General features: G+C 41.9%; 2 protein-coding genes across 2 annotated transcripts in view; both read right to left on the reverse strand.

The window, feature by feature from the left end:
• YJU2B (YJU2 splicing factor homolog B) overlaps positions 1-27,108 on the reverse strand; it is a 986,874-nt gene that overhangs the window by 795,890 nt on the left and 163,876 nt on the right. The window lies entirely within an intron of this gene.
• The window catches only part of LOC122789722 (surfeit locus protein 4-like), a 516,963-nt gene continuing 494,725 nt past the window's right edge, over positions 4,871-27,108 (reverse strand). Inside the window, exon 6 of the mRNA XM_044057153.1 lies at positions 4,871-5,308. Coding sequence (XP_043913088.1) covers positions 5,042-5,308 — 267 coding nt within the window. The 3' untranslated portion in view covers positions 4,871-5,041. The remainder of the gene's footprint in view (positions 5,309-27,108) is intronic.

The raw sequence follows: 27,108 nt of genomic DNA on the forward strand, positions 1-27,108 counted from the left end.
CCTCAAGGTATGCAAGGTTTCCCCGAAAGAAAAATCCTCTGGGGGAGATACAGAAGGAATGGACTGCTCTGCATCAGAATCTTCAAAGGGAGAGTACGAGTGCTCCTCTTCATCAGAATGTTCTGAAATAATGGAGCCCTGGTCAGAAGAGGGAGAATCTTCCTCCACTCTGGGTCTCTTGTCCGGAGGGGGTTGGGAACCCCTGATAAGAGTAATTAAATCCTCAGCCATTTTGAGCATTTGCTTTTTTAGGCATGGGGCCTGGAGATGGGCCCTGTGCAACAGGCCTCTTGGGATGTATGGCTGATTTGGATTTAGTAAAGGCCTTAATGGAAAAGGAAGATGAGGGTCTGAAGACACCATGGGTGGAAGTGGACCTGTCCACATTAAGAGGCTCAACACTCACAGTGGCTTCGGTAGCTGTAGTCAGGGTATGGGCCGAGGTACCTGCGGTCTCGGTTAAAGAAGACACCGCCAGAGAAGTGTCGTCGGTAGTCAGGGGCTGCGTAGGCGCCTCGCCGAGAACCAGACCACGTGTAGCCAGTTTTGGCGTGGTGGAGGCCGCGGACCTCGCGTGTCGGTCTTTGTCCTTGCGTTTTTTGGACAAAACGCCAGTCGGAGTCTCCGACGACATTTTATAATCAAAAGCTTTACCAAAAAAGTGCTGGGCGAACTCCGCCCGATGCTTAATAGTGCGTTTATTGAAAGTAGCACAAAAGCGACAGCCCGAGACGTCGTGGTCTGGGCCTAAACAAGGTATACAGAGGGAATGGAAATCTTTATGCGGTATTTGCTTCCCACAAGAAATACAATTGTTAACTTTGTCTGATATCGGTCTGAGGCAAGAAAAGTTTCCCCAACGGGGTACTTAGCTTTAAAGAAGACTTCGATTTCCAAATTTTCGTAATTTCAGGAGCTGGCCGACCGGCACTTGTGAACTGCTTCTGCTTCGGGCACCGCGCGGCAAAAAAGACTGAAGAAAATGGCGTCGGCTGTGTCTTATATACACCTGTCACACTGACGTCAGGAAAGAAAGCGACGACAACCGACGCCGGACCTAGACTTTGGAATTCGGCCGACCGAGGACCCACCTGACGGCAGGAGAACCCATCTGTTATGACTGCAGCTGTATGCACGATGAACATCATCTGAGATCCCAGGGTGGAACTAGAGGCTGTCTGGGAGGCCTGATGTGAACAAACTCTCTCAGAAATGTTTCCTGACTGGGTGTGAAAATTGAGAAGACTGTAATGGCAAGTAGGCTGAGATAGCTGAAACATGGATTTTTATGGAGGAGTAAGAGAGTCCTTTGTCAAAATGGCTGGTCAGGTAAGATGGGATGAGAGGAATCTTGGCTAGACAACGGTTTTGAGCTTTTTGTCTGCACCAAAGAGTGAATCTTTTCCATTTGACTGAATAAGATTTTCTTGTGCTAGGTCTCCTGGCCTCTTCTAGAATATCTAAAACCTGTTTTTCAAGGAGAGATTCCTGTCATGAAATCAAGGCATCATCCTTGCTGACAATTTGAGTGTCCACAGGTTGGGTTGCCCGTCATGTGTTAATAGATCCATTCTCTGTGGCAGCTACCATGGCTCTGTGCTGGTCAAGCTGATTAGCAGAGTGTACAAGTGCTGCTTGAGCCACTCTGGAGTGATTAGTGTTACACATGGCCCCTCGTCTCTTATTTTTTAGCAGTAAGCTGGGAGGCAGTGGCGCTGGAGGGGAGGCATAGCAGAAAAGGCCTGTCCAAGTGAAACAGAAAGTATCTGTCCTCTAGGGTGACTTCACTGTCCCTGGTGCAAACCTTTTTTCAGGTAATTATTTTCTTTGGTGGCAAAAAGGTCCATCATCGGTACACCCCATTTTTTGGGTATGCTAAGAAATATTTCCCGATGCACATGTCACTCATGGGGGTCTGACAAGGCTTCTGCTGAGGAGATATGCTAGTTGGTTGTGTATACTCAGCAAGTACTGTACCACGAGGTGTAAACCCAGGGAGTGAGCTGTTTCCCAAACATCCACTGTTAGGCAGTAAAACCGATAAGAGTGCCCCCCCATTTGTTTATATACCACATAGTTCTTTGTTTTGGTGGAATGTCTGGGAAGTCTGACAGAACCAATGATTGCTTCAATTTGAGCATGCAACCCTTTGAAATGTTTAGCACCCACTGGTCTGTAGTAATGTGAGCCCAGATTCTGTGGACTAATGATAATTTGCCTCCTAGCCTGGAAGAGGGATGTGAAGGGGGGAGACAGATGGGAAGGGGGTAGGGAGTGCCATGGCTGCTTCATTGTTGCTCCCTGTTAGAGGCTTGTGGGCATGAGCTCCCTGGCTTAATGGGTTCCGAATGCCACTGCTTGGGCTGCTGGTGCTGTCTTTGGCTCCTTTCCCAGTGTGGCTTTCTTGGCCTAACCCTGGGTTGGGAAGGAAAGGACCAATGCTTGGTGGGGTGGTTTCTGCTCAAGTGAGAAGGATGGATGTGAAGAAAGCCCTTAAAACTCTGCATGGACTTGGCCTTGTCTTCCATTTTCTTGAATACAGCTTCAGTCTTGGGACCAAAGAGAAATTTTTTATCCAAAGGGGTGTCTAGGAGGTTGGATTTGACATGGTTTGGGAGAGACTGGTTTCTCTGCCAGGCATGTCTTCTTATGACAGAACCTGTATCTGCAACCCAACTGGAAACTTCCACAGCATCGTTTCGGTGGTGCAGGGAGTGTTTGGCTACGCGAGAGCAGGAGTTACAGAGGTCCATTCTTTAGAGAGATCCTTGTTCTCCATGCTCATCAGCTTCTGCTTCTTTTGGTCCAGAATAGTTTCCTGGTATTTCACCAAGTGAAACTGGCAGTTTAAGGCCCGCATTGCAAGAATAGCAGATGTGTAAACTTTTTTGCCAAATCTAAGTTCCTACTTTCCCTATCAGTAGGCAAGGGGTTTTTGGACAAGCTAGTTTTAGCTCCCTTAGAGACTGGAGTCAAATTCAGGGTCTGCCACAGAGTTCTTAAAGAGATGTCTGAGAAACCAGAACCCTATAAATCCTGTCTGTCTTTCTACGGGCAGAAGGCAGGGAATGTGGTTTGAAGGAGTCCTGAAAAACATCAACCACCACCTCTAAGACAGGAGGAATCGTGAGGGATTCATGTTCAGGGGGTTAAGAAATTTCCCAATTCTTTTGTTTGACTGTTGGCAGTCTTATGCTTCCCACTTGAAGTGATTCCTCAAGGTGTGAAGAGTTTCCCCAAAGAAAATATCAGCAGGGAAGGCCGATTCTTCTCAAAGTCTGAATCCCCAAAGGAGACAACAGAAGCACCATCTTCAAAAGTAGAATCCTCCTGGTCAAAATCCTCATCTGAATCAAAGGAATCACGGAGATCTTCTGGAGGGGCGTCCCTTTTTCTTTTACCTGGAGAAAACCCAGGAGGCCGCTGGATCTACTAGAGAGCTCAGATCTCCAGACAACCTCACAAGATCCTATTGATAAGCCTGGGAATATGATCAGATAGGCCTGGGCTGAGACTGGGCTGGAGCTGCTGACTTTGCAAACAGCCTTAGGTTTTGGTCTGTGAACAACCTCCGGCCCAGAAGAGACAACAAATTCCTGTGGGCGAAAGGCAGCAGCAATGTCTAGATGATGCAAAGATCAGTTGTCAGTCTTAGCATGGTTGTCAGAAGCCAGGACCTGCACATACAGTTTGGAAAGACATTGAGGGACCAGAAGGTATATCGGACTCTGAACGGGCCCCAAAAGAGGTCCGTGCCACCGCCTTGGTTGCATTAGGGGATCGCGAAAGTGTCTCATCATCTTCAGTAATAAGCCTAGGGCTGGCCAATGGCGAGTGGATATTGTCAGCGGCCCTAAGTCTGGACTGTTTTTTCTTATCTCTTTTTCGGTTAGGAATGTCTATCTCAGCTAGCAGATGCCATAGGACAACAATGACCACATGACTCACTAACAAACCCTGCAAAAATCTTGGCCCTATGCCTAATGGTCCTGCTGTTAAAGAGAGAGTAAAAACAGTTGGAGAGGTCATGTTCCGGCCACAAGCAAGTCGCACAAAAAGAGTAGAGGTGTCTGTTTGCCACAGTGGAGACAATTTTCTCTGACATTAGTCAAACCAAAAATGAAAGGTTCCCCAATGGGGTACTTAGCTTTCTGGAGTCTTTCTCTGATGTGGACTGAATGACGCACTAATTGGCACTCTGTGTCGGGCCCCGACGACAAAAAAGAACAGAGTCTGCTGACTACCCTTACCCCCAAGTGTAGTGATGTCAGATAGGGTTGTCTGCCAGCTCAAAAACGAGGGAAGCTATTCTGCGGTAATCGGGTCGGCCAAGGGCTTTCACTTTGAGAAATCCCACAAGTTAGGGCTGCAACACTTAACTGCCCAAAAACAAATGGCTACATACACTACATCTCTGGAGTCTGTGCTCACCTGCTTAAAGGTAATCTCCTTCAAAGCTATACACTTACGGTTCCACACAAGCACAATTGCACATCCCTAAGTTATGCTTTTCACTTCAGAGGAAGTAATGTGCGTTTTGTCCACCAACATGGAAAGATGCATAAAACAACTGTAGAAACAGAAACATCAATCACAGGAATATGGTTCTGGCTTTATAGCAATTTTTACCTAATTACAGCACTTGGTAAGTGAACACAAAATAATTTTTTAAATAACACTGCTTGGTTGGATTTTCAAATGGTGTTCAGTGTAGCTGTTTTTTTTTTTTTTTTTTTTTTTTTAAATCAAGTTCCAGTGAGGGACAAACCAAGTACTTAGCAATGCTGTACGAATCAGATTATGGCACCTGCCTCACGTGAGTCATTAAAGAGCAATAATGCATAGGGCAGTTTTAATAAAAATAGCAGCATTGAATTGTCATGGACCATGATACTTTAATTTACATATGTTAAAAGTTGGCATTTGATAGAAAACAATCTATCCTAAGGCAACAGTGAACAATGATACAGTATATATGAAAAAATACACAAATAGGACTCCGTTTTAAAAAAAAAAAAATAAGCTCTTTCATCTTCAGTCTTCACCACTTCTTCTTATGCTCGTCCATGGAAACCCCACCTGGTCCCAAAGCCACCACAAGAAGCAGGCCTCCTATTACTGACATGGTCTGGAAAAAGTCGTACTTTAAGAAGTCGTGCAGGGGTCTGAAGGTGGGGATGGTCCAGAAAGCATTCTGAATCATGTTTAAAATAAAAAGCCAAATGACAAGGGTCAGGGCAGCCAGCTTCGTCTTGAACCCAATAGCTACTAGGATGATCAACACCATTCCAAAGATGTCCTGGAAAATCTGAGGTACAGAAAAAAGGCACAGATTATTTTATGCAGTTTTCTGTTTTTTTTTTTTTTTTTAACAGACCAAATGAACAATACAGGGGAGGATAACTTGTGCAAAACTATCTAGGGAATGATGGAGAACAATGTACAATAGTTAATTAATAGACAGGCCTAAAAATAAGCAGGAGCATTGCCTGCTGAATTTTTTTTAATTTAGATTTACTAGAAAACCATAAAAGTACAATGGAATCTGACATGGCATAAATCTGTAGACGTACAGACCATTTTATTATAACTATATACAGACAACTTTTTAACCAAATTTGAAGTACAGTTTTGATTATTTATTGCTGTACTGAATATACTAGTGATGTATTTTAATCCTTAGTGAAATGTACTGCTTTATGGAAAATGCTTTTGCTTAGACATTTAAATGTATTACTACATAAATAAGTACCTTCACTGTAACGATCGATGTTTTGATTAATAAGGATAACTGCTGCAGTACCATTCAGAATGACTTGACAGACTATCCAGCATGACTTTAAGAGCTCTGGAGGACCAATGCATGGGGCTGGAGCCTTTCCCACATTGCAGATATCAGTAGGATACAGCACAAAAGAGAATTTCATGTCATCTTCAGTTCTGTGATGACTAAAGTGGTCACCAAGTGTGTCCACGTGTAGCAGGTTTTGGGCTGAAAGACGGTTCTGCCAATATGGCCAAGCACTCAGACGCAGAAGTAGGAGAGTATCTCTAAACTTAGGTTCGTCTCCTGACTCCAATAAGAAAACAAAACCTCGAGGAGGAGGAGCCTCTACTGTACTACTACTCCTTTTACATGCATGAGCATATTCAGTATAGCTGTAAAAGTCTACAAGGATTGATACTACAGTATCACAGATGAGTGGGACGAGCATTAAAGCAAATTACAACTGACAGTACTCATGCCTTGCAATACCTCAGTATCAAACCCTGGTGTGGTCATGCTTGCAATACCCATAGAAAATGTTGAGAAAGGTTCCAGTAACTGCCTCAAATACTGTGTGCCAAAACATTCCTGAAGAAGGCAGCTGTAAAGGCTGCTGCCCCTGTTACATGTTTTATTATTTGTTTACAAGATTTTTCTATATACATTGATTATACCAGAAACAGATGCACAACAGCCAGATGCTTGGAGAAGAGTCGTTCAAACACTGCTCTGCCTTGTCTCCCTGGTATGACCAAGGAAAAGGCCTGGTCAGTGGTATAGTGTATGACCTGTTTATGCACTTCCATCACACTCAAGTCTTTTTCTCTCTTACTTTGACAGAAAGGACGGAATACTGGGAGCTGAAAGATGTGATTCACGGCCAGCTATGAGACTGCTATGGCCGTGGAAGTGAGTGGGTCCTCAGGGCCACATTGTCCTTGTGGAATACTGCACAACATTCCTACATATAAAAACTGTCACTTTGAAGTTCCCCTGGCAGTTTACTAACACCAGGAAGAAAGTTCTCTGGAATAAACAGTTTCACTCCTGCATAGTTGGCTGTTTTAACACTGGTTTATGCAGTAACCTCAAATGGAAGACCCCATTAGAAGTTACTCCACTGTAGGGACAGATGCCAATGGAAGCTCAAGGATCAATAAAACAGACAAAAGGTGCACCCTGACAGTGGCATAAGATGAGCACTGTCAAACAGGATTACTAAGCAAAGTAGAGCCTGCTGTACAGGGGCTGCTTTGGCTTGTATGCCGCATTCCTTACATCATATGGAAAACCTGGCCCATTTGGCCAGGCAGAGTTTCCCCGGTATCAGTTTCCTTCCTTTCTTTAATAAAGGAAGCACTTCCACAAGAAAGGAAGCCCACTTCCACAAGAAAGGAAGCCCAATGTAGGACTAATGGTCTTAAGTTTGGGTGGAGCAGGGTTTCTTCCTATACTGTTAGTAAGCTGCGACAGTGAGGGAGAAAGTGTCTTCTGTTCAGCTCTACAAATGGGGAAAGCCAGTGTTGTCTTGCCTTGACCACAGAGGGTCAACCAGTATTAGACTAGTTCACTCTTCTCTTGCCTTTAGGAGGACTCTGTGGGTGAGAAGGAAGGAGGAAAGGCACACTGGAGTCTCCCTTAACATGGGACCAAAAACTGAACCACTGCCAGAGTTCTCAACCGTGGAAACTTGCAAGAAACTTGGCGATGTGATTATTTGGGGGGGGGGGGGGTAAATGGCTCTATCCATGGGATACTCCTAACATGGCCAATTTGTGAAAAGCTTTCAGGTTTAACTTCTTTCCTGAAGGGGTGGGTGTAGATCTGATCAGGTGGTCTGCTGAAGAATTCTGGGATTAAGGAACATAAAAGGCCTACGGTTAAAGGTTCTACCTGACCACCACATCCTAGGTAATGATGGCATGTCTGCGCAGTTGCCATGAGTGATACTTTAACTTTAGCAAGCAAAGAAGCTAACAATACTGCTGTGCTGCCTGTGACTACCAGCAACATCTCTGGTTTCCAGATTAAATTGAAAATCTGTGTAACAAACATCAAGAGACTCTTCTACTTGCTTTTCTTCCTCCTGTTCGATTCTCCCTGAACCTTCAGGGCTCCTGTGTGCCACCCAAGAAAAGTTTGATGCAGCTTTCATCATGGACTAGAAACTTCCCATCTGATGTTTTTGTGGATGGCAAATATGAGAGGTAACACCATCACCAGTACACAGAGATGGTGGCAATAAAGGGTTGCTTGTTTATTTCGTTTACACGCTGCTGAAAGGAATAGTCCCACTAGGCCAATGACTTCTTGTCAGCAAAGACCCGAGGTGGTACTCATATTGATTAGGGAAAATTCGGTCAGGGCAACAGGGAACTTCCCCAACTCTTTTCGATAAGAGACATCGGACCTTTTACTTCCACTTGAGCTACCTTCCAACTCGGACAAATGGGGCCACACTAACATTTCACTCAAAGGATGGAACACTCATGAGTACAGCAGACCTCTTAGGTTGCACTGCAGTGACAGTACTGGAAAATGTATCCAGCTACCTGGTGTGGGAAGAGAACCAACAGTCTTTGGCACCAAAGACGAATGTACTACCCATTGCAAAATGTAGGTACTACTGATGTTTGTTTTTTTTTCTTGTGCAGTCTGGCAATGCAAACGAAATAGATGGAGTCTACCATGTGTCAAACAGCACTGAAGATGGTCCTTGTTGACAAATGCCTTTGCTGCTGCTCAACAGAGGGTGGTATTCAATACATTACTCTCTTCTAGAGAGGGGAACAGTCTGCTTCTACTGGTGTCCAGAAATGCACTCATGAAATTCCTGTGTGCTCCTTTATGAAGGGGAGACCCTGGACTGCTGGTAATCAGGAAGATCCCCATGCTGGTTAGTTATGGTATGATAAAGTCCTGGGCTTTGACAGCTCCTCATGGGAAGGTGTCTGGGTCACACAGTCACTAAAGCAGGGGTAAATATGGATGCCCTTTAACATGACGTAGGCAAACACTGCAGCTAACCATTTTGTGAATACCCTGGAAATAGTCGACAGCCCAAAGGGCAAGATGTGAATTGGAAATGCTGTGCCGCTGTAATAAATCTTAGAAATGTATTCACTTCTTGTAGATGGTGATATACAGAGAAGCATATTTTCATGCCCAATGAGACTGAGGCCATCTAGCAAGATTAAGAGAAGAAAGAACTAAAGGGTAAACATCTTAAACTCTTATCAGCAGAAACCTGCTTAGTTTGGAAAGATAGAATGGATCTTCGGGTTCCATCATTCCTGGACACCAGGAAGAGTTTCAAGTCAAATCCTACCCCCTGCTTTGTTAGTGGAGCTCTTTCTATTGCAGGGTTCTAATACTTGGCTTTCTTCCTCTAAAGCAACGAAGAAGGATGTGTTTAAGAAGAAAGAGGAAGATAAGTAAAACATCTGATATCAAAAATCCAAAAATTGCTACTTTCTATTGTCTACCTATGGTACATTAAACATATTAGATCCAGGGGTAGACTGAAAATATCGACTTGTAATTATTTTCTTAAAACAGTGTAAGAAACTTCTCTGTGTGGAAGATTTTCAGTCCATATATTTCTAGTTAATCACGTTATATTAATCAGATCAGACAATAGTAGTAGAAGAAGTAGCGAACGTAAACTCGTCAAGTCAAAAAGTAGTAACAGAAAATATATAATTCTACCTAGGTTCATAGGTTTATACTAGGCTATCTGCCCTAAGGCATTTATAAGCCTAGCCCAAAGTTTTGTGGCTTATATGAAAAAATACTGTACCCATTAGTTTGTTGTGCCTCTGTCCAGCAGTGACACAGAGATGATTCCCGGGGTAAACCTACGATCTTCCATCCACAGGTCAAGATTTCTCTTGAACAGAGCCAGCGAGGTGCTCTGCCTCACATGGACCGGGATTTTATTCCACAGCATAGGGAGCCTCTGAGTGATAAATCTATCCCTCCAGCATGTCCTATTTATATCCGTGCTAAGGTTTAAGTCGCTTGCTCTAGTGGTTTTGTTGGATTTGGATTTTTTTGAGGTGGGGCATGTCCATTAATTCCGGGTTGGACATGGCCTTGTATGTCAGGCACATGTCACCTCTGAGCAGACGGTATGCGACTGAATAGAGTTGAAGTTTCCTCAATCTGGCAGCATATGACAGATTTTGGAGTCCCTTTATCCTTTTGGTGAGGAACTTTTGGGGTCTCTCCAATTGCTGCAGATGTCGGGAGAGATACATCCCGAATGGGGCATTGTACTCTATCATTGGTCTGATAAGTGAAGAGTACAGGGGAACAATGACCTCACTAGATCTGGATGTGAATCCCTTCATGATCACGTGGGCAATGTAGAAGGTCTTTCTAACCACTTAGTGTCAAAAGAAAGGCCACTGTCAACCTGGGCCCCACGTCCCTGATAACCTCTTCTGTGCTTAGTGGATTGCCACCTATATGGTAGCTTGGGGTTATCTTGTTTTTCCCGAAGGGTATGACTATACATTTTTTGGCGTTTAACTTCAGGCCATGGCTCTGGCACCAGCTATCTGTTTCCGTGAGTCCCTTCTGAAGGATATCCGTGTCCGATGCACTTTCCACTATGCCGCCCAGTTTGCAGTCGTCTGCAAACTTTGTCAGCCAAAATCCTCCCATGTTGGCCTGTACTTCTGAGAAGTAGATGCCGAACAATAGGGGGCCAAGGACCGAGCCCTGTGGGACACCACTTGTGACCGGCTTGGAGTCTGACATAGCGCCAGCAACTCTAACCCTGTGGGTTCTGTCCTTAAGCCAGTTTGCAACCCATCTTGTGACATATGGGTTTACATTTAAGCTGGTAAGTTTTTCTACAATACCCGAGTGGGGTATTGTGTCGAAAGCCTTTGCAAGGTCAAGGTAGGCTGTATGGACTGCCTTTCCCTCATCAATGGCCTTGGTGACTGTTTCGAAGAAGTCGACCAAGTTCAAAAGGCATGATCTGCCCTTGACGAAGCCAAACTGGGTCGGGTCCAATGTCTGCAAGTCCCCTATATCTTTGTTTATGAGCTCCATTATGATCCTCTCCATAGCTTTGCAGACTAGACTTGTTAAGCTTATGGGGCGGTAATTACCAGGGTCCGTAGAGGCACTGCCTTTGTGGAGTGGGACCACAGTTGCCGTACGCCACTCCTTGGGCATGTACCCTGTGGTAAGGCTGAGATTAAACAGCTGCCTTATGTGCGGGTTTAATTCCTCATTTAGCTCATGTAGCACACAGCCGGGGACACCATCCGGTCCCATTGATGCTGTTTTTAGCTTTAGAGAGAGCAGCTTTCACCTGCGCATTTGAGATGTCTGGGAGGCTACACTCCGCTGGGATAGTTATCTCTCCTTTAGGGGAGAGGGGTGAAGTTTGCACTGAACCTGTCTGCCAGTATGTTGGCAATGTCTGTGGGTTCAGTGATTTTTGTATCATTTTGGACTAATTCTGAGCATATCTGGGAGTTTCCACCCAGGTTCCTAACATAGCTGAAAAAGGCCTTATGATTGTCCTTTGAATCCATGGCAATTTTTCTCTCAAAATTGGCCTTAGTTGATTTTATGAGTGCTCGTATTTTTTTACTAATAATGATAAGGGGTGACTTCCCTTTTATGGATTTTGTTCTATCATCTAATAGCTTTCTCCTCTTATTGTAAAGTTTGTTAATGGCTGGGGTCCAGCAGACTGGACGTTTGCCCTTTGTGGAAAGAGTCTTGGTTTTATTTGGGATTGCCTGATCCATGCAGTCCTGGAGGTGTTCATAGAAGGCATTTGTAAGGGCTTCCGCAGCTTGGGTTGTGGTTTCCACTGGCTCAGGGGCCTTGAAGGATACCACACCAGTCTTGAGTAGTGTGAAGTTTGCTTTAGAGAAGTTCTTCACTGTGGTCTTTTTTGTTTGGGGTGGGGGCGGGATGTGGATTTCCAGTGAGATTAGTTTATGATCAGATCTCACCAATGAGGGCTATACTTCCGGTGTAGAGCATTTTGTCCCCATGTTTGTGATGAGATCTAGTATATTTTCTCCTCTCGTGGGAACAGTGACTAGCTGTACCATGGCATTTGAATTTATGAACTCCAGGAACCATTGGGCTAGAAAGTTAGGGCTAGAAAGTTAGGGCTTGAGTAATGTTCCCAGTCTATATTCGGGTAGTTGAAGTCACCCAATATGATGGTGTTTGGAGATACATTTATACCCTCCAGTGTCATCAGGAAGGGTGTGTGGGGTTCCTAAATTTGAGAGGGTGGCCTGTAGCATGCTACAATTTGTAGAGCAGTTTTGCCTATGGTTAGTTGCACCTGGATGGTTTCGAGCTTATGCGTTGCCACCAACCTGGAGGTGTGGGTATCCTTTATGAATATGGATACACCCCCTCCTTTTGTGGTGTGGTCCGGGTTTTGGGGCCGGAACGCATGATATGAGGTAAAACCTAATAGTGCCGGGGTGATCTCAGGAGCCTTGAACCAGGTTTCAGTTACAGCACAGACATCGATGTTCTCCATACTGAGAAGGGCCTCGAGTGCATGCATTTTGAGATTTAGACTTCTGGCATTGAGCAGCATTACCCTCAGTTTCTTCCCATTTTTGTTTTCTAGGGTGGTAGGTTTAGAATTTGAGCCTTGCCTAAAAAAGGCACTATGGGGGTGGCAAGAGCCTTAGCCAATATCCGAATCCCAGGGTGACAGGTGCAAGCCGTCCCTTGCAAAGCAGCGTGGCTTGTCGAGCATGTCATCCCAGGCAGACAGACACTGGATCCCCTTTGAATGACACCAGACATTAAGCCAATTGTTAAAGCTGATCATCTTGTCTCTATATTGTGGCATCATTCTTGGTGAAGGAAGGATACTGCTCAGGGTCAAGGTCATACCTGCCTGGGCTACATAATCAGAGAGCTCCTCTAGGTCTCTTTTCATGTAGTCCAGGGAGGTACGTCTCAGGTCGTTCACACCAGCACGGACAATGACTGTGTCATATTTGTACTTGCCGTGGAGTGACCCGAGTGCTTGTGTTATGTGGCGGATTCTAGCGCCCGATAGGCAGCTTACTGTGACCCTCTCCTTGTTCAGCCTGGTGAGTGGGACGTCAGTGTGTCTGACTATGGAGTCACCTATGACAAGTATGTTTGGTGTTGTATTTGGCCTTAAGGGCTGTGACTGCTTTGCACACTGATTTTGTGGTTTATGTGTTGCTTGTGGGGTGTCTTGAGGTAGCAGTTGTTTGGGTGTCTGCTTTGGAGGCCTCTGCTGTTTAGGTAAATTTTTACTCAGAGTCTCCGAGTATGTCTTTGTGTGTTTATGTGTTTGACTCAGTGGTGTGGTAGCATTATGTGAGGCTGGTTTTGTGGTGTGTGTAGTTGCCTTCTCCTCCTGTCTGGTCTTGCCAGTCCTGAGTTGAGAGAGCTCAGCCTCCAGTTTGGCTAAATAGCTGCATCTCTCACAAGTATTTGTGTTATGTGGGAGGAGGAGAGGGTTGTCTGTGTACATGAGGCAGTTATAACATTGCCTCAAGACTCCCAGATTCACCAGCTGGACCGGAGAGGAGATTGACAACTGACCTTTGGACATGCTAGAATAATATTGGGAATTCCTTAATAATTGAAAACAAGGGCCAGTGGGGAGTGAGGGTGTAGTGCTTTTAATTTTTAGTGCCGACTTATATAATTCCTTTAGTGAGCAAGTGCCAGGTAACTTGAGTGCAATGTGTTACAAGTAACTAAATGCAAAAATGACAAACAGTAACTTTCTTTCAAGTGAAACAAGGAAATAAGTACAGTAAGCAATGCAGATATCACTAGTGATCCACAGAAGCGCTGAGAAGCCGTGTATTAGGTGGAATTAGCGTTCCAGGGAAATAACAAGCAAACCAACAAGCATATAAACAAAGCTAGATTCAGCAGGCCTGGATCTAGTCTATGCTACAGCAAACAAGGTGTACCAATTTCAGTAAGATACAGTTCAAATATTCAGGCACTATAAACCTTTAACCAGAAATTCCCAGCTCAGAAGGGCAGAGTCCAGCCTCTTCTCCCACAAGAGTGCAGACCACGAACCTTCTTAATGTAAAATAACTGGCCTGAAGCCCAAGTGCTTAAATCAGAACTAATACACTTGGACACTGGGCTCTCAATCAGCAGTTCCCAACTTAGAAGGATGAAAGCTACCTGTCCTGCCACCACAGTGCTTGCCACAAACCTTCCTAATGTAAAACAACTGGTCTGAAGCCCAAGTGCTTAATCCAAAAGACTTAGAATGATAGCTACACTTTAATCAAGTTACAACCAAGCAGTAATAAATACAATTGAATACTTTAGGGGTGTCCAACCTTTTGGCTTGCTGGGGCCGCATTGAGTGAACAGAAATGATCTTGGGGCCGCATATAAAATATATCATATAGTTAACTCTTTTGTTGCTCCGGAAGACCACAGTCGACCTTCCTGGCTGTGCTGTAGGTACATTTGAACAATGAATAAATGTAATAAATATTTACCTTAAAATTCTAATTCTCATTCTAATTCTCTAATCTAACAGTTAACTCTAACATCTTAGTTAATATATATATATATATATATATATATATATATATATATATTTTTTTTTTTTTTACAAATAAACAGATATTCACTACAGCACTAGCATTTCTCACTGGGAAAACCATTCCAGCAGTTCAACTACGTAAAATGTCAACATCAGCAGTCCTGCAATACTATAATCCACAAAAATAACCCAACAAATTTGCAATAAAGTAAAGAATTCACATTACTGACTTAATAAAACAATTCTGAATAAGCTACAAGAGGGTCTCACCCAAACAAATAACTGTTGCCAGAAATATGGCCTCAAGCTAAATGCCAAAAAATGCATCATCATCCCCTTTGAGGAGAGTGATGTCCCCACAAATTATCACATTAATAATAATGTTGTAAGCACGCAATAAGTCGTATGGTACTTGGGCACCCAGGTTGATAGAAACCTGACTTTTGACCACCGTTGTCTCCATTGTAAGGATAGCTTTTTACATGGCCCACTTCATTAGTAAGGAGGGTATCTCATCCAGGGACATGGAGGTCATAACATTCCTGTATTCTTCCTTTACAAGAGCCATTATTGAGTACAATGCCCCTTTTGGCATGTGCCTCAGCAAAACACCCTGCCAAAAGAAAGACTACAACCATTTCTGACAAAAAAGGTCAAAGGACTAAGTTCACTTAGTTATCCAAACAGACTAAAAAGCTTCTTACTTTCCTCTGTCTCTCACTGGCCCCTATAAATTTCATCATTGGCTTGCTTTCCAGGCTAAGAAAGATCCTGCCTTAAGAGACGTCCTCTACCTCAGAAATACTGGTTATACTTAAAACGCTCACTACAAAGAACACAGCCTTCACTGCAACATAAACAAGCCACTTTTTATGGACAGGATCTTGACACAAAAACCTTCAACTTCTGTAAAAAGCTCCTCTCATTATCAAACAATATAGTTCAGCAACACGATGGCTGGATGGATAGCCATAAATGTCGTCCTTGGGTAAGTAGCATAGCCTTCATCAAACCAGATGGAAAATCCACATACTAACCTTTCCCAGCTGGATGGCTAAGATCTAATATTGGTTCCTCGAGTCTAGATGCCCAAGAAGAGGGGCATGTTTAACTAAGAATTCCATTTGCAAAATTATATTCAGTATACATATTAAATCTCTCTCTCATACACACACACACACACACACACACACACACACACACACACACACACACACACACACACACACACACACACACACACACACACACACACACACACACACACACACACACACACAAAAAAGACCCTACTTGTAAAATAGGCAACCTCATCACATGACACCCACTCACTGAATGGAATTGTCTGGAAGTCAAAATATCTGAAAAAAAAATCATAATAGGGATGGATTCATCCATGTAATTTCCAACCACCAAAAGGACCATCAATAAATCAACAAACAACTGCTTGGCAAAAAGTAAATCAATAAGAAAACCATAAACTATAATGCTAGATACTGGTGTAAACATATAACTTGTGTCAATCCCCAGGTTAATCCATACCAACAGATTGTTTCAGAGCATCAGCTATGTACAAACAGCTTTCTCCTAAAAACTTAACTCATTGATATTTGCCTTGCTGTAATTATAACTGTAAAAAAAATGTTTTTAAGTTTATTCTATACCTCAATGATTCTCACTGTTACGAGATGTAATCTCTGCCATATTGTATGAGTACTACATTCATAATTTGCGGTCTCTCTCTCTCATGTATTGTATTATATTGTTTTGTGTTATTTTTGGAACTTTTCTCCCCGGGCCTCCGCTGAAAATGGACCTGTGTCCAGTCGGACTTTCCCGGTAAACAAATGTAAAATAAAATAAATAAAAATAAACTTCCCTCCAATCTAAAGCCATTTGACATTCAGACATTTTAATTTGTGCAGAAGTTACTCACAGACTGACAGTTTACTGAGCTGTAATGCTGACCTTCGCTTTTGATAAAAACAAATTCCCAGACTTTGTCAATAGCTCAAAGTGTAGAGAGGATTATTTATTTATTTTTGGAAAACATCTTTAAAACTGTTAAACTGATTACACACCCAGAAACACAGAAAAGTTAATGTGATTATGTAAACCAGACTGCTACAAGAAATCAAAGTCACATGAGCAGTCTATGCTTATGTCCGAACAGATGAATCATACCTGTCAATTCCAAAAGAAGTAAAGTAGCTTAATAAGAAGGTTATTTGCAAGGTTACATGGCAGTTTATACTGGAAATAAGCAGAGATATTAAAAAGGCCCCGTTTTTCATAATTATGCCGAAAAGTCTTCCATGGTAAATACAACTTCTGATTTAGTATGGAACCATACCTCTCAACCTTAGAGCAAGAAATCTGGACAAATCGAAAAATAAAAGTGGGACACAGGCCCAAAAATAGTTATGCATCACAGGCACCATTGAAACAACTGTAGCTGCAAACATTATACATCACTTATAATCTTTCTATCCCATTATTGTCAGTTAAACATTATATGGCTCATTCAGTCCTGCCTTATTTTGCATCAAAGAAAACCATGCTTTGAAATGACAAATGCATTAAAAATAATAAATAAAGCACATTGCATCAACATCCTGCAACTTCCTACCTGCAAGCAACCACAGAGCTTTCACTGAAACTAGGGTTGCTTGTTTCCCCAGAATGACAAATTACATTATTACATCATTACATCATCATTACAAATGACATTATTAAGTAGATTATTAAGTCTGGAAGGGGCAGACTTAATAATCTACTCAATAATTTGGTTAAATAAGATGTACCATTAAAGTACATTAGGGCTATATATTATGACAGCTACTAGGTAGGGCAGGACCAGCTTGAATGTCACACTGATGGGGGAAGGGATGTGAATTTAACATGTGTACCAATAACACTGTTTTACAGCACAGTAAACCACTCCCATGCCTGATGAAAAGTATATATATATTTAGAAAGCTTGTGAGGAAATTATTACTCTATTTTTGTTTTACTTGGATCGCTTGTCTGTGTACTTAATAAAGGATTTTCGACTGGAAACAGACGGCCTGCCTTGCTTGGATTACTTTTGAATACTTAGTAATGCTGTATAATTATATATTTTCTGTTATTACTTTTTGACTTGACGAGTTTACGTTCGCTACTTCTTCTACTACTATTGTCTGATCTGATTAATATACAGTGATTAACTAGAAATATATGGACTGAAAATCTTCCACAGAGAAGTTTCTTACACTGTTTTGTTTTAGACCCACTACACTTTAGTGGGTTGTTTTGAGACTTCGGGGATACCACGGAGATTACTTGTAATTATTTTCTTACTAACATGGACCTGTTTTTACATGAATATTAAAGTACTTTACAAGACCTCCTGCTTTGATTAGAGATACTTGGGATTTTTGTGAATAAAATAAAAAAAAAATATTACTTAGGATACAAACATGTATTGAACTGTTTTGGATATTAAAGGCGCATATACTAACAGTACAAGTGAACATAGTTTAGTAGGCTTTGAAATTTTTTAGGTGATTGCCTTGTTCCTCATTACATTAGTTATTTTTGTTTGAACAATATTTTTTTTAGTTTTAATGAATACATTTTTAGCAGATAAAGAGCACAGCAATGGGTGCCCCATTTGCTCCAATACATGCCAATATTTTCATGGGTTTGATTGAGATGGAATACATGTACGACAGTCCTTTCAAGTAGAGATGTACTTGGTTATTATAGACACATTGTTGATTTGATTTTTATCTGGAAAGGGGGTATAAAAGAAGCTTAAAGTTTTATAGATTTTAATTTTATATTTAATGGGGGATATCAGTGAAAAAATAGCATACTTTTGTATGTGAATTGTATACAATCAAGTGTAACCGAATATAAATGTATACATAGGAAGGAAACCACTAATAATTTATTTTTATATGGGGAAACTGTCATATTCCCTACTAATCCTTTACATATGGGGAACTACTATGTGTATGTAGATTACGTAGTGAACACAAACTACCTGAGGGAAGTAAAGGTGACTATAAATATGTTTTTAAAGAGACAGTATAATAAGGGTAATATAGTAAGTGCATATTATAAGATAAGTAGCACACCAAAAGATGACCTTTACTTAAGAATGAGTAGTGGGCACAAACACACCCATTCTGAAAAAGATGAGATGTATTTTGTTAAGTTTATTGCGTGGTTTCTGAAAAATTACTTGTTATGGTTCAAAAATAATGAAGTTCTTTAATATACAATATGTTTTTTAAATATATTAAGTAGTGATCAGACAATTTGTTTTTTATATAAACAAAGCTGGAGTATTGGTGATTTTATATTTAAAGTTGTTCTAGTGAATGTGGCATTTGTAAATGTGTAGTAAAAAGTTCTGGTAAAATGAAAAATATTACATTTATGTGTAATTAGAAATATATGTGTAATACTGGGGTATAAGTTTGTAAATGTATATATATATATATATATGGGTCTACTTCTAATGACCGAAACGCCGATTCGCCGACAGTGAAATCACCGACGCCAGAAAACCGACAACACACAAACCCGACAACGCGAAACACCGAACACCATAACACCGACACACTACACGTAAACAACACAGTACACTACAACACATATCCACTAGCCCTAACCCAAACCCTAACCCTAAGGTCCGACACTACCGCACACTCTCCCTACCTGCACCCTAACCCTAACTCACTTACACACCCCGAACCCCAAGCTCCGACACTACCGCACACTCTCCCTACCTGCACCCTAACCCTAACTCACTTACACACCCCGAACCCCAAGCTCCGACACTACCGCACACTCACCTATCACACACCCTAACCCTACATCCCTGAGTATTGCACACTTACCTGTCCGCTCCCTACTCCTAAATCCCTCACTATCGCATACTTACCAGGTCGCGCTTACACATTCCCCTTGGTCTTCAGTCTGTCGGGATTCGAGCGTGTCGGTCAACTGCGTTGTCGGTAGTTTCGTGTCGGTGATTTCACTGTCGGCGAATCGGCGTTTCGGTCATTAGAAGGAGACCCATATATATATATATATATATATATATATATATATATATATATATATATATATATATTGGTGAAACTAAAAAACGGCTTTTAAATGTTGGATGAGGGAACATATCAGGGCCATTAAAGTAGCCAAGGTGGAAACCATGTTGCAATACATTTCACAGACCATCTTAACAGTAATGCCGATTTAAGAATGTCTGTACTTGAATGTGTGCATCCATTAGTTTATAATTTGAATGCTATTCTATTTATGTGCATGCAAAAATAAAACAAGTTACTGGAAAAAGCTCCAAACAAAGAAAGTATGTGGTCTCACTCTGGAAAAGCCAAACAATCCATAATGCAGTCCAAGTCTATTCAGACCAAGCACGTTGTTAATGTCCCACAAGAAAAAGGCAATGATATATAAAATCAGGTTTATTTGGATCCTAAATTGGTTAGCGCTTTCGCATACAGCTTTTACCAGTAACTTGTTTTATTTTTGCATTTACATATACTGGCGTTTTCACTACTGGTGCTCCTATTTTTATCAGGTGCAGTAATTGTCATCTTTTACGTTTGTGCTATTCTATTTATATTTTGAAACATGATACATTGCATATATGGGAAATGAATATGGAGTATAATTGGATGTATCTGATTTAATCAATTATTGGTTGCTTGGTTGATGGTTTACATAACCTTTACTATCTTAGCTTTGAACTCAAGTGACGCCAGTGCAGAGACTCTAGATGAACAATACAGTTAAAAGCCCTGGTTTTGGATAATGTTGCAATTATTTGTTGTATGAACTTTTTTTTTTTTTACTTTTGTGTGGTTTGCTAAGATTACAAGTACTCTCCTCACAGGGAAACAGCTGTAACTTCACTTGCTCACTAATGAGCACCTAAAAGGGGCTACCAAAAAGCACCTCTCCCCTCCAAAGTGAACTTGTTACACAGCCTGGCATTGCCCTCATGCCGTAAGCCATGCTGCCTATGAAGGCTACATTAGTGCCTAAAATTCTGGCCATCATGTTCACAGTATCAAAGGTACAGAGTTTTATCTACAGGCTTCTATTTCCACAAGTGATGAAGGGAGGAACGCTGTCTTTATAGCTTGCTCAACAAGAGAAACATGGAAATAAAATTTATAAAGACAAAAATGCAAGGGTACCACAAACATAAAATGGCAGAATATTTCTCCAAAGCATATCCACAGTCACCTACTCTACCTGGAGATGCTAGTAGTTGGCGACCAAGTGCTAGTGATTCTGAAGCATACGTAGAAAAGGAGAGAGAAAGGTAATTTGTAGTGGGTGCCTGTTGAGAAAAGATTACACACGAGTGGCTTTTACCAATAGTCTGCCTTCTCAGAAGGGGTTGGAACACAGCTCACTATTAGCACTGTACATGTTCTTCAATCTTCAAGCACATGCTGAACAGGCAGTGTGGGGAAAAGAGAACAGATTGTTCAAAAATGGGCAACAAAGAGCCTATAAGGACACGATCTTTGCAAAAAGCAGCCAACCATTACAAGAGACAAGTGACATTAATGACTTTGTCGAAGTTCAGACCAAGAGACATTTATGGGTTCACAGCAGATTATTAGGCTAATGGATTAAGGGCCTTTACAAGCCTAGCCAATATAACCATATTTAACCAACATATGACCCCTAGGTGCAAAAGGATGGCATGGATTTGTGCCTGTGTATCTTACAGACTGCCCCTGTCCATAAGGGACACAGGCACTACCCCAGGTGTAAATTTGCGATTCCCCATCCATTGACCCAAACTGCATTTGAAAAGATCCAGGGCAGGGCTCTGCTTAATGTGAATAGGAAGTCTGTTCGAAAGAAGGGGCAATACCTGAGACACATCCCTGTCTCTCCAGCATGTTTTGGTTGAGTTGCCAACTTAAGTTTAAATCCATAAATTGTGTGACACTCATGCCGTTTGACTTGCAAATGTATAGCAGCTCCACTGGGGCTGGATTTGTGAGTGTCTTCTATGTCAGGCATGTTATCCCTCAACAGTCGGTAGGAGACAAGAGTAAATGGATAAGGCTTTAGTCTATCCACATAGCACATATGTTGCTTACACCTCTGAAGTTGTTCCAGCTGCTGTAAGTGCCTAGTTAAGTAAATGATAAATGACGTACTGTACTCAATTATTGGTCTAATGAGGGCTGAATACAGCAGGACTATAATGACTTTTGATCTGGATGCCATACCTTTACTTATAAGTTTTACCACATAAAAGCATTTCCTCACCACTGTGGACACATGGCTATCAAAATTCAAGCTGCTGGTACCTATCTGTGCACCTAGATCGCTTTTCTCCCCGGGCCTCCACTGAAAATGGGCTCTTCATGGCCCAGTGAACTAGCCCGGTAAACAAATGGCAGTAAATAGTACAGTTGTGTACACTTACCATAAATGTAGATGTTAAGAGTGTATTCACTGTTGCAGTCATCACATTTGGGTTATCTGCCTGCAGGTAGCCTTCAACCGGCCTGAATACACGAGGCTTCGGATTTCTGTGTCGGATGCTGTCGCTTCTTCCATGACGTCAGGTCGTCAGGGGTATAAAATATGCAGCGACGCCATTACATCAGTTTTTCTTGCCCCAGATGTCAGGTGCCCCCACAATAAGAAGCAATTATATAGTATGGAACACCCCCAGCAAAAAGCAAATACACATGTTATAATACATGCCAGACAAGAAGGAAAGGTAGAGCCAAGAGAAGTCAGGAGGCTGGAGGGAGGGTAACTAGGACTGCAACTGTGAATACACTAACATCTACATTTATGTTAAGTGTACACAACTGTACTATGTTTGTGTTTCACTGTTGCAGTCATCACATTTGGGCTGATTCCCAAAGCTAAGGAAGGGTGGAGGCAGTTAAAAAGCACTGGGGCTAGCAATCAGGCCCTGTAAGACTGCTGTGGCAAATCCAGCGCTGGATTTAGAAAAGATAGGCAGGTGGTAATGCTTGGTGAATGTATGCACAGAGCTCCAGGTAGCAGCTTCCAGGATGTCCCTGGTAGGAACTTCTCTGAGAAATGTCGTAGAGGTAGAGTCAGCCCTGGTGGAATGCGATCTTATCCCCTGTGGGGTACGTTTTCTATGGTGCTTGTCGCACAAATGGATGCAATGGGCTATCCATTTGGAAATGGTTTGCTCTGAAATGGCCTTCTCCTCTGCCCCTGCAGGAAAGCTAACTAGCAGCTGTTCAGATTTTCTGAGAGGCTTAGTCCTATCCAAATAGAATCTAAGCTGTCTGTGCACATCCAGAGAATGCAGTAACCTTTCCCCTTATTATGAGGATTAGGGGAAAAGTAGGCAAATGAATGGACTGGTTTAGAGCCACACTAGACACCACCTTGGGCATAAAGGATGGATTAGTCCTGAGGGAAACAGTGTCCGCATGGAAGATAATGAAGGGTTCCACTGCCATGAGGGCCTGCAGTTCAGACACTCTTCTTGCTGAAGTGATGACTAGAAGTAAGGCTGTTTTCCAAGAAACGAATTTCAACTTTGCTGTAGCAGCTGGTTCAAAGGGAGGAAGAATGAGTTTTTTCAATACAAAGTTAAGGTCCCAGGCTGGAGTGGAAGCTCTCTAGGGGGGGGGGCTTACATTTTTGGCCCCTCTAAGGAATTGTTTTAGCAGGGAAAGAGAAAAGAGGGGTGGCTCAGTATTATAATGTGCTGAAATGGCAGAGGCATAATTTTTTTTTTTTCAATAATTTTTATTTTTACATTAATAAATATCACAAATAAAAACTATCTTACAACATGACTGTGTATATATATATATATATATATATATATATATATATATATATATATATATATATATATATATATATATATACACATACATATATACACACACACACATACATTATACATTGATGTCAAATACCACAGGATATAGGTCGTACAACATATCTATTTACACTATGTACATAGATGCTTTCACTGTTAGTTCCACAGTTATATAGACAGTATATACATTCATAATATCCAAGTTATTATTTAATATCTGAACTTGTATGTGTTCTTTGGTTCCATTATAGTGTATTTCTAAGTTGCTGTGTGATGAATTATGCTAATATGATATTAAAGGTTTTTTCCCAAATTTCTCTGGACTTCATGCTTTTTGTTTCTTTTATCTATTAATATTTTATGAGTTAAAAGGTGTTGTACAGCTACTTGTTTAAAACCCTCCCAAGAGATATTTATCGTATCTAGCCATTTAAAAGCTATATACAGTTTCATTAGTAGGAAAATTGTTGAAAGTGTATTTGCTTGTTTTCTTGGTATGTTGGGTGGGAGAATGTGTAATAGAGTGAATTCCCAAGTTAATGTTGATGTTTGATAACCTGTTTTTTTGTAATTGTACCTTGAGAGAGTTCCAGAGTTTATAGACACATTTACAGCTTCAAAATACATTGATTAAGTCAGCTATCTGGTCCTTACAGTGTGGGCAGAAAGGTGATTTTGATGTGTTAAATTTGTGTAGGATTGCAGGTGTAAAATAAGCATTATTACTGATCATGAGCTGAGTGTATGCTAACTTTTTGAGGGGTATAATCTTCAGTGTTAGATTGACTGCCTGGCTTATTTGCTGATCATCTATGGATGGTTTAATTTTTCTCCAGTAGTTAAAGAGGAGGTATTTCTGGTATTTGATTTCATTTATCATTTTATATGAATTAATAATAGTTTTCTTTGTTGTGATAATAGTTTTCCAAAACCTGCTACAAGTTTCTATGTCACTATTGGTCATAGTAACATTTTGGAAGTAACTGGAACACAGTTCTTTGATTTGCCTTAGGATTATTATGTGTGATTTAGGGAGGTTTAAGTTGGTCCTCATTTCTTGTATTGAACAGTTAAGGTAGGGATAAATATCTTGGATTGTTTTATCTTTCAGTCTGGGAAAAGGGACCAAGTCCAGCATCTTATTTATTTTTAAATTTGGGTTTTTATGAAGGGGCTGCAGTATTGTCATGGCTTGTTTAAGGTTCAAGAATTGAAAGAGTTTTTGCGCTAAGTTGATAGAATGTATTAAGGGCTCTATAATGTTATAAGTTTGTACTTCTTTCTGCTTCAGGAATAGAAGTGCTTTGGGATTGAAACCTAGAGCTTTAATACATCTATAACAGATTGTCACCCAAAGAGGAGACCAATTTTCCATTGACGGGTTATGTTCAGCTATTTTTAATATTCTGTTAGTGTTAATGATAGAGTAGTACATTTTAAAATCTGGTAGATTTAGTCCTCCTTTGCTTTTGGGTAGTGTTAATTTTGGATATGAGATTCTGTTTTTTTTTTGGGTTCCCATATACATTTTGCTAGGAAGGTATGCATTTGTTTGAAGAATGTATTATGTATTGTTGTCTGCAGAGACATAAATCTTAATTGAAGAGGAAAGAGATGCCCTTGTGGAGCATTTCTGTTAAATAATCTAGAATATGAGGTAAGCTGGGCACCGTTGTGCCCATCCCCTGAGCCTACCTCCAGGACCAGTATCTTTTCCACTTTTCTGAATAGGATTGTCTAGTACTAGGCCTCCTTGCTCAAGAATGACATCCAGCACCTGCTTACTTGGGGTTGTTAGAGGTGAGCTCAGGGAATTAGCCAGGCTGCAAGGTTCAGGGTTTGAAGCTGAGGGTGCAGAATCTGGCCCACCTGCTGGGACAGCAGGGAAGGGGTCTGAGGCAGGTGCCATGGTTGCAGCACTGTCAGACTGCGCAAAAGGGGGTACCAGTGCTGGCGTGGCCAGTCTGGGGCAATCAGTATTGCCCTTGGCTTGTCCTGTTTGATCTTTAGTAGAACCTTCGAGGGGAGAGGCAGAGGGGGAAAGCCATAAATTGAGAGGCTTTCCCAGGTAAAGGACAGGGCATCCACTTTCCAAGCTTGACTGTGGGGAGTTCTGGTGCAGAATTTGTTCAACTGGTAGTTCTGAGGGGAGGCAAACCGGTCTACCTCTGGTGTCCCCCATTTGTTCCTCAAGAGCTTGAATATTTTGGGTTCCAGTCTCCATTCGTGTGGGTCCATGAGATTTCTGCTTAAGTAGTCTGCCAGTGAATTCAGTTTGCCTGGCAGAAATTGAGCTTGCAGATTCACTTGGTAGCTCAAGGCTGTGTTCCATAGAGCCATGGCTAGTCTGCAGAGTGGGTAGGAATGGGTTCCCCCCTGCTTGTTTATGTACCACATAACTGTGGTGTTGTCTGTCTTTACCAACAGTTGTCCTGGAAGAATAAGGTCTTTGAAGGCTGTCAGAGCATTCTGTACAGCTAACACTTCTTTTTGATTGATATGCAGGTGCATCAGTTTTGGGTAGCATTTGCCCTGAATGCACTGCCCTGCCATGTGAGCCCCCCATGCATAGTCTGATGCATCTGTTAGGGTTTGGGCGGTACGGGGTAGAGTGAAAGGGAGTCCTTTGTTGTGGTAGCAGGCCTCTGCCCACCAAAGGAACTCTGCTCTTAGACGAGGAATGATAGGAATCATTGTTTCCAGGTCCTGAGAATGTTGACACCATAGACTTTTTAGATACCACTGACGTTTCCTCATATGCAGTCTTGCATATGGAATTAACAGAATGCAAGAGGCCATGAACCCCAGGGCTTGCAAGATTTTCCTTGCAGATAGCTGGGTTTTTGTGGCCAGTAGGTTGAAGTAGGTTATCAAATAAACTTTTCTCCGGAGTGAGGAATGCCATCTGGGAAGTTGTGTTCAAGCTTGCTCCCAGGAATACAATCTGTTGGCAGGGTACTAGGTGTGATTTCTTCACGTTGATGGTGTACCCCACTGAGCTCAGAAGTCTCTTTACAAATGCCAGGTGTTGTAACAGCAAGTCCCGACTTTCTGCCTGAATCAGGCAACCGTCCAAATATGGGTAAATCTGGATATTTCTCTGCCTGCAAAGTACAATGTCTGGAGATAGGCACTTTGTGAATACCCTGGACGCAGTAGATAAGCCAAAGGGAAGTGCAGAGAACTGATAGTACATGGAGCCTGCCCTGAAGCGTAGGTATTTCCTGTTAAGATTCCCTTATTGGAATGTGCAGGTAAGCTTCTTTTAAGTCTAGGGTTGCCAGCCAGGCATCCTTAGCTAGCATAGGAAGATGCTGTTGAAGAGTTAGCATTCTGAATTTTGGAACCACCAGATAGGTGTTGAGAATAGACAGGTCCAGGATAGGACGCCAGGAGTTTTCTCTTCCGAGAACCAGAACAGTCTTAAATAAAAACATTGTCCCCTTTGTTCTGCTGGGAGAAGGTTGAATACCCCTGATACTGAGGAGAGAGAGAGAACTTGTTTTTGGGCCTCCGCTCACTGATTTGGGGGGAGATCTGGCCATCCACTTGGTGTTGGGAGTGAGTGGAAGTGAAATCTGTATCCTAGGGAAACTATGTTTAAAACCCATTTATCCTTGTTAATGAGTTTCCAGTTTTTTGCATGCAGGGCGAGCTTTCCTTCTATGGGTGCAGTAGTTCAGCAGGGCTTGGAAGAGTTAAGGATAATTCATTGTGCCGTTTTTCCATAGGGGGGTGGCTTACTACTCACTGCTTTGGAAGTGGGAGCCTCCCACTGCTTAGATCTGTGCATAACCTGAGACTGAAGTCTTGGTGGTCTGCTGCTCCTGGGTTTGGACTGAAGGCCTGGAGGGGACTGGAAAAGACCAGTTCTTTGAAGGCCAATGCCTACAGAATTTAGGAGGC

Source organism: Protopterus annectens, chromosome 15.part0 (assembly GCF_019279795.1).
Source record: "Protopterus annectens isolate FY-2018-M chromosome 15.part0, PAN1.0, whole genome shotgun sequence".
In the NCBI taxonomy this organism is placed as follows: Eukaryota; Metazoa; Chordata; order Ceratodontiformes; family Protopteridae; genus Protopterus; species Protopterus annectens.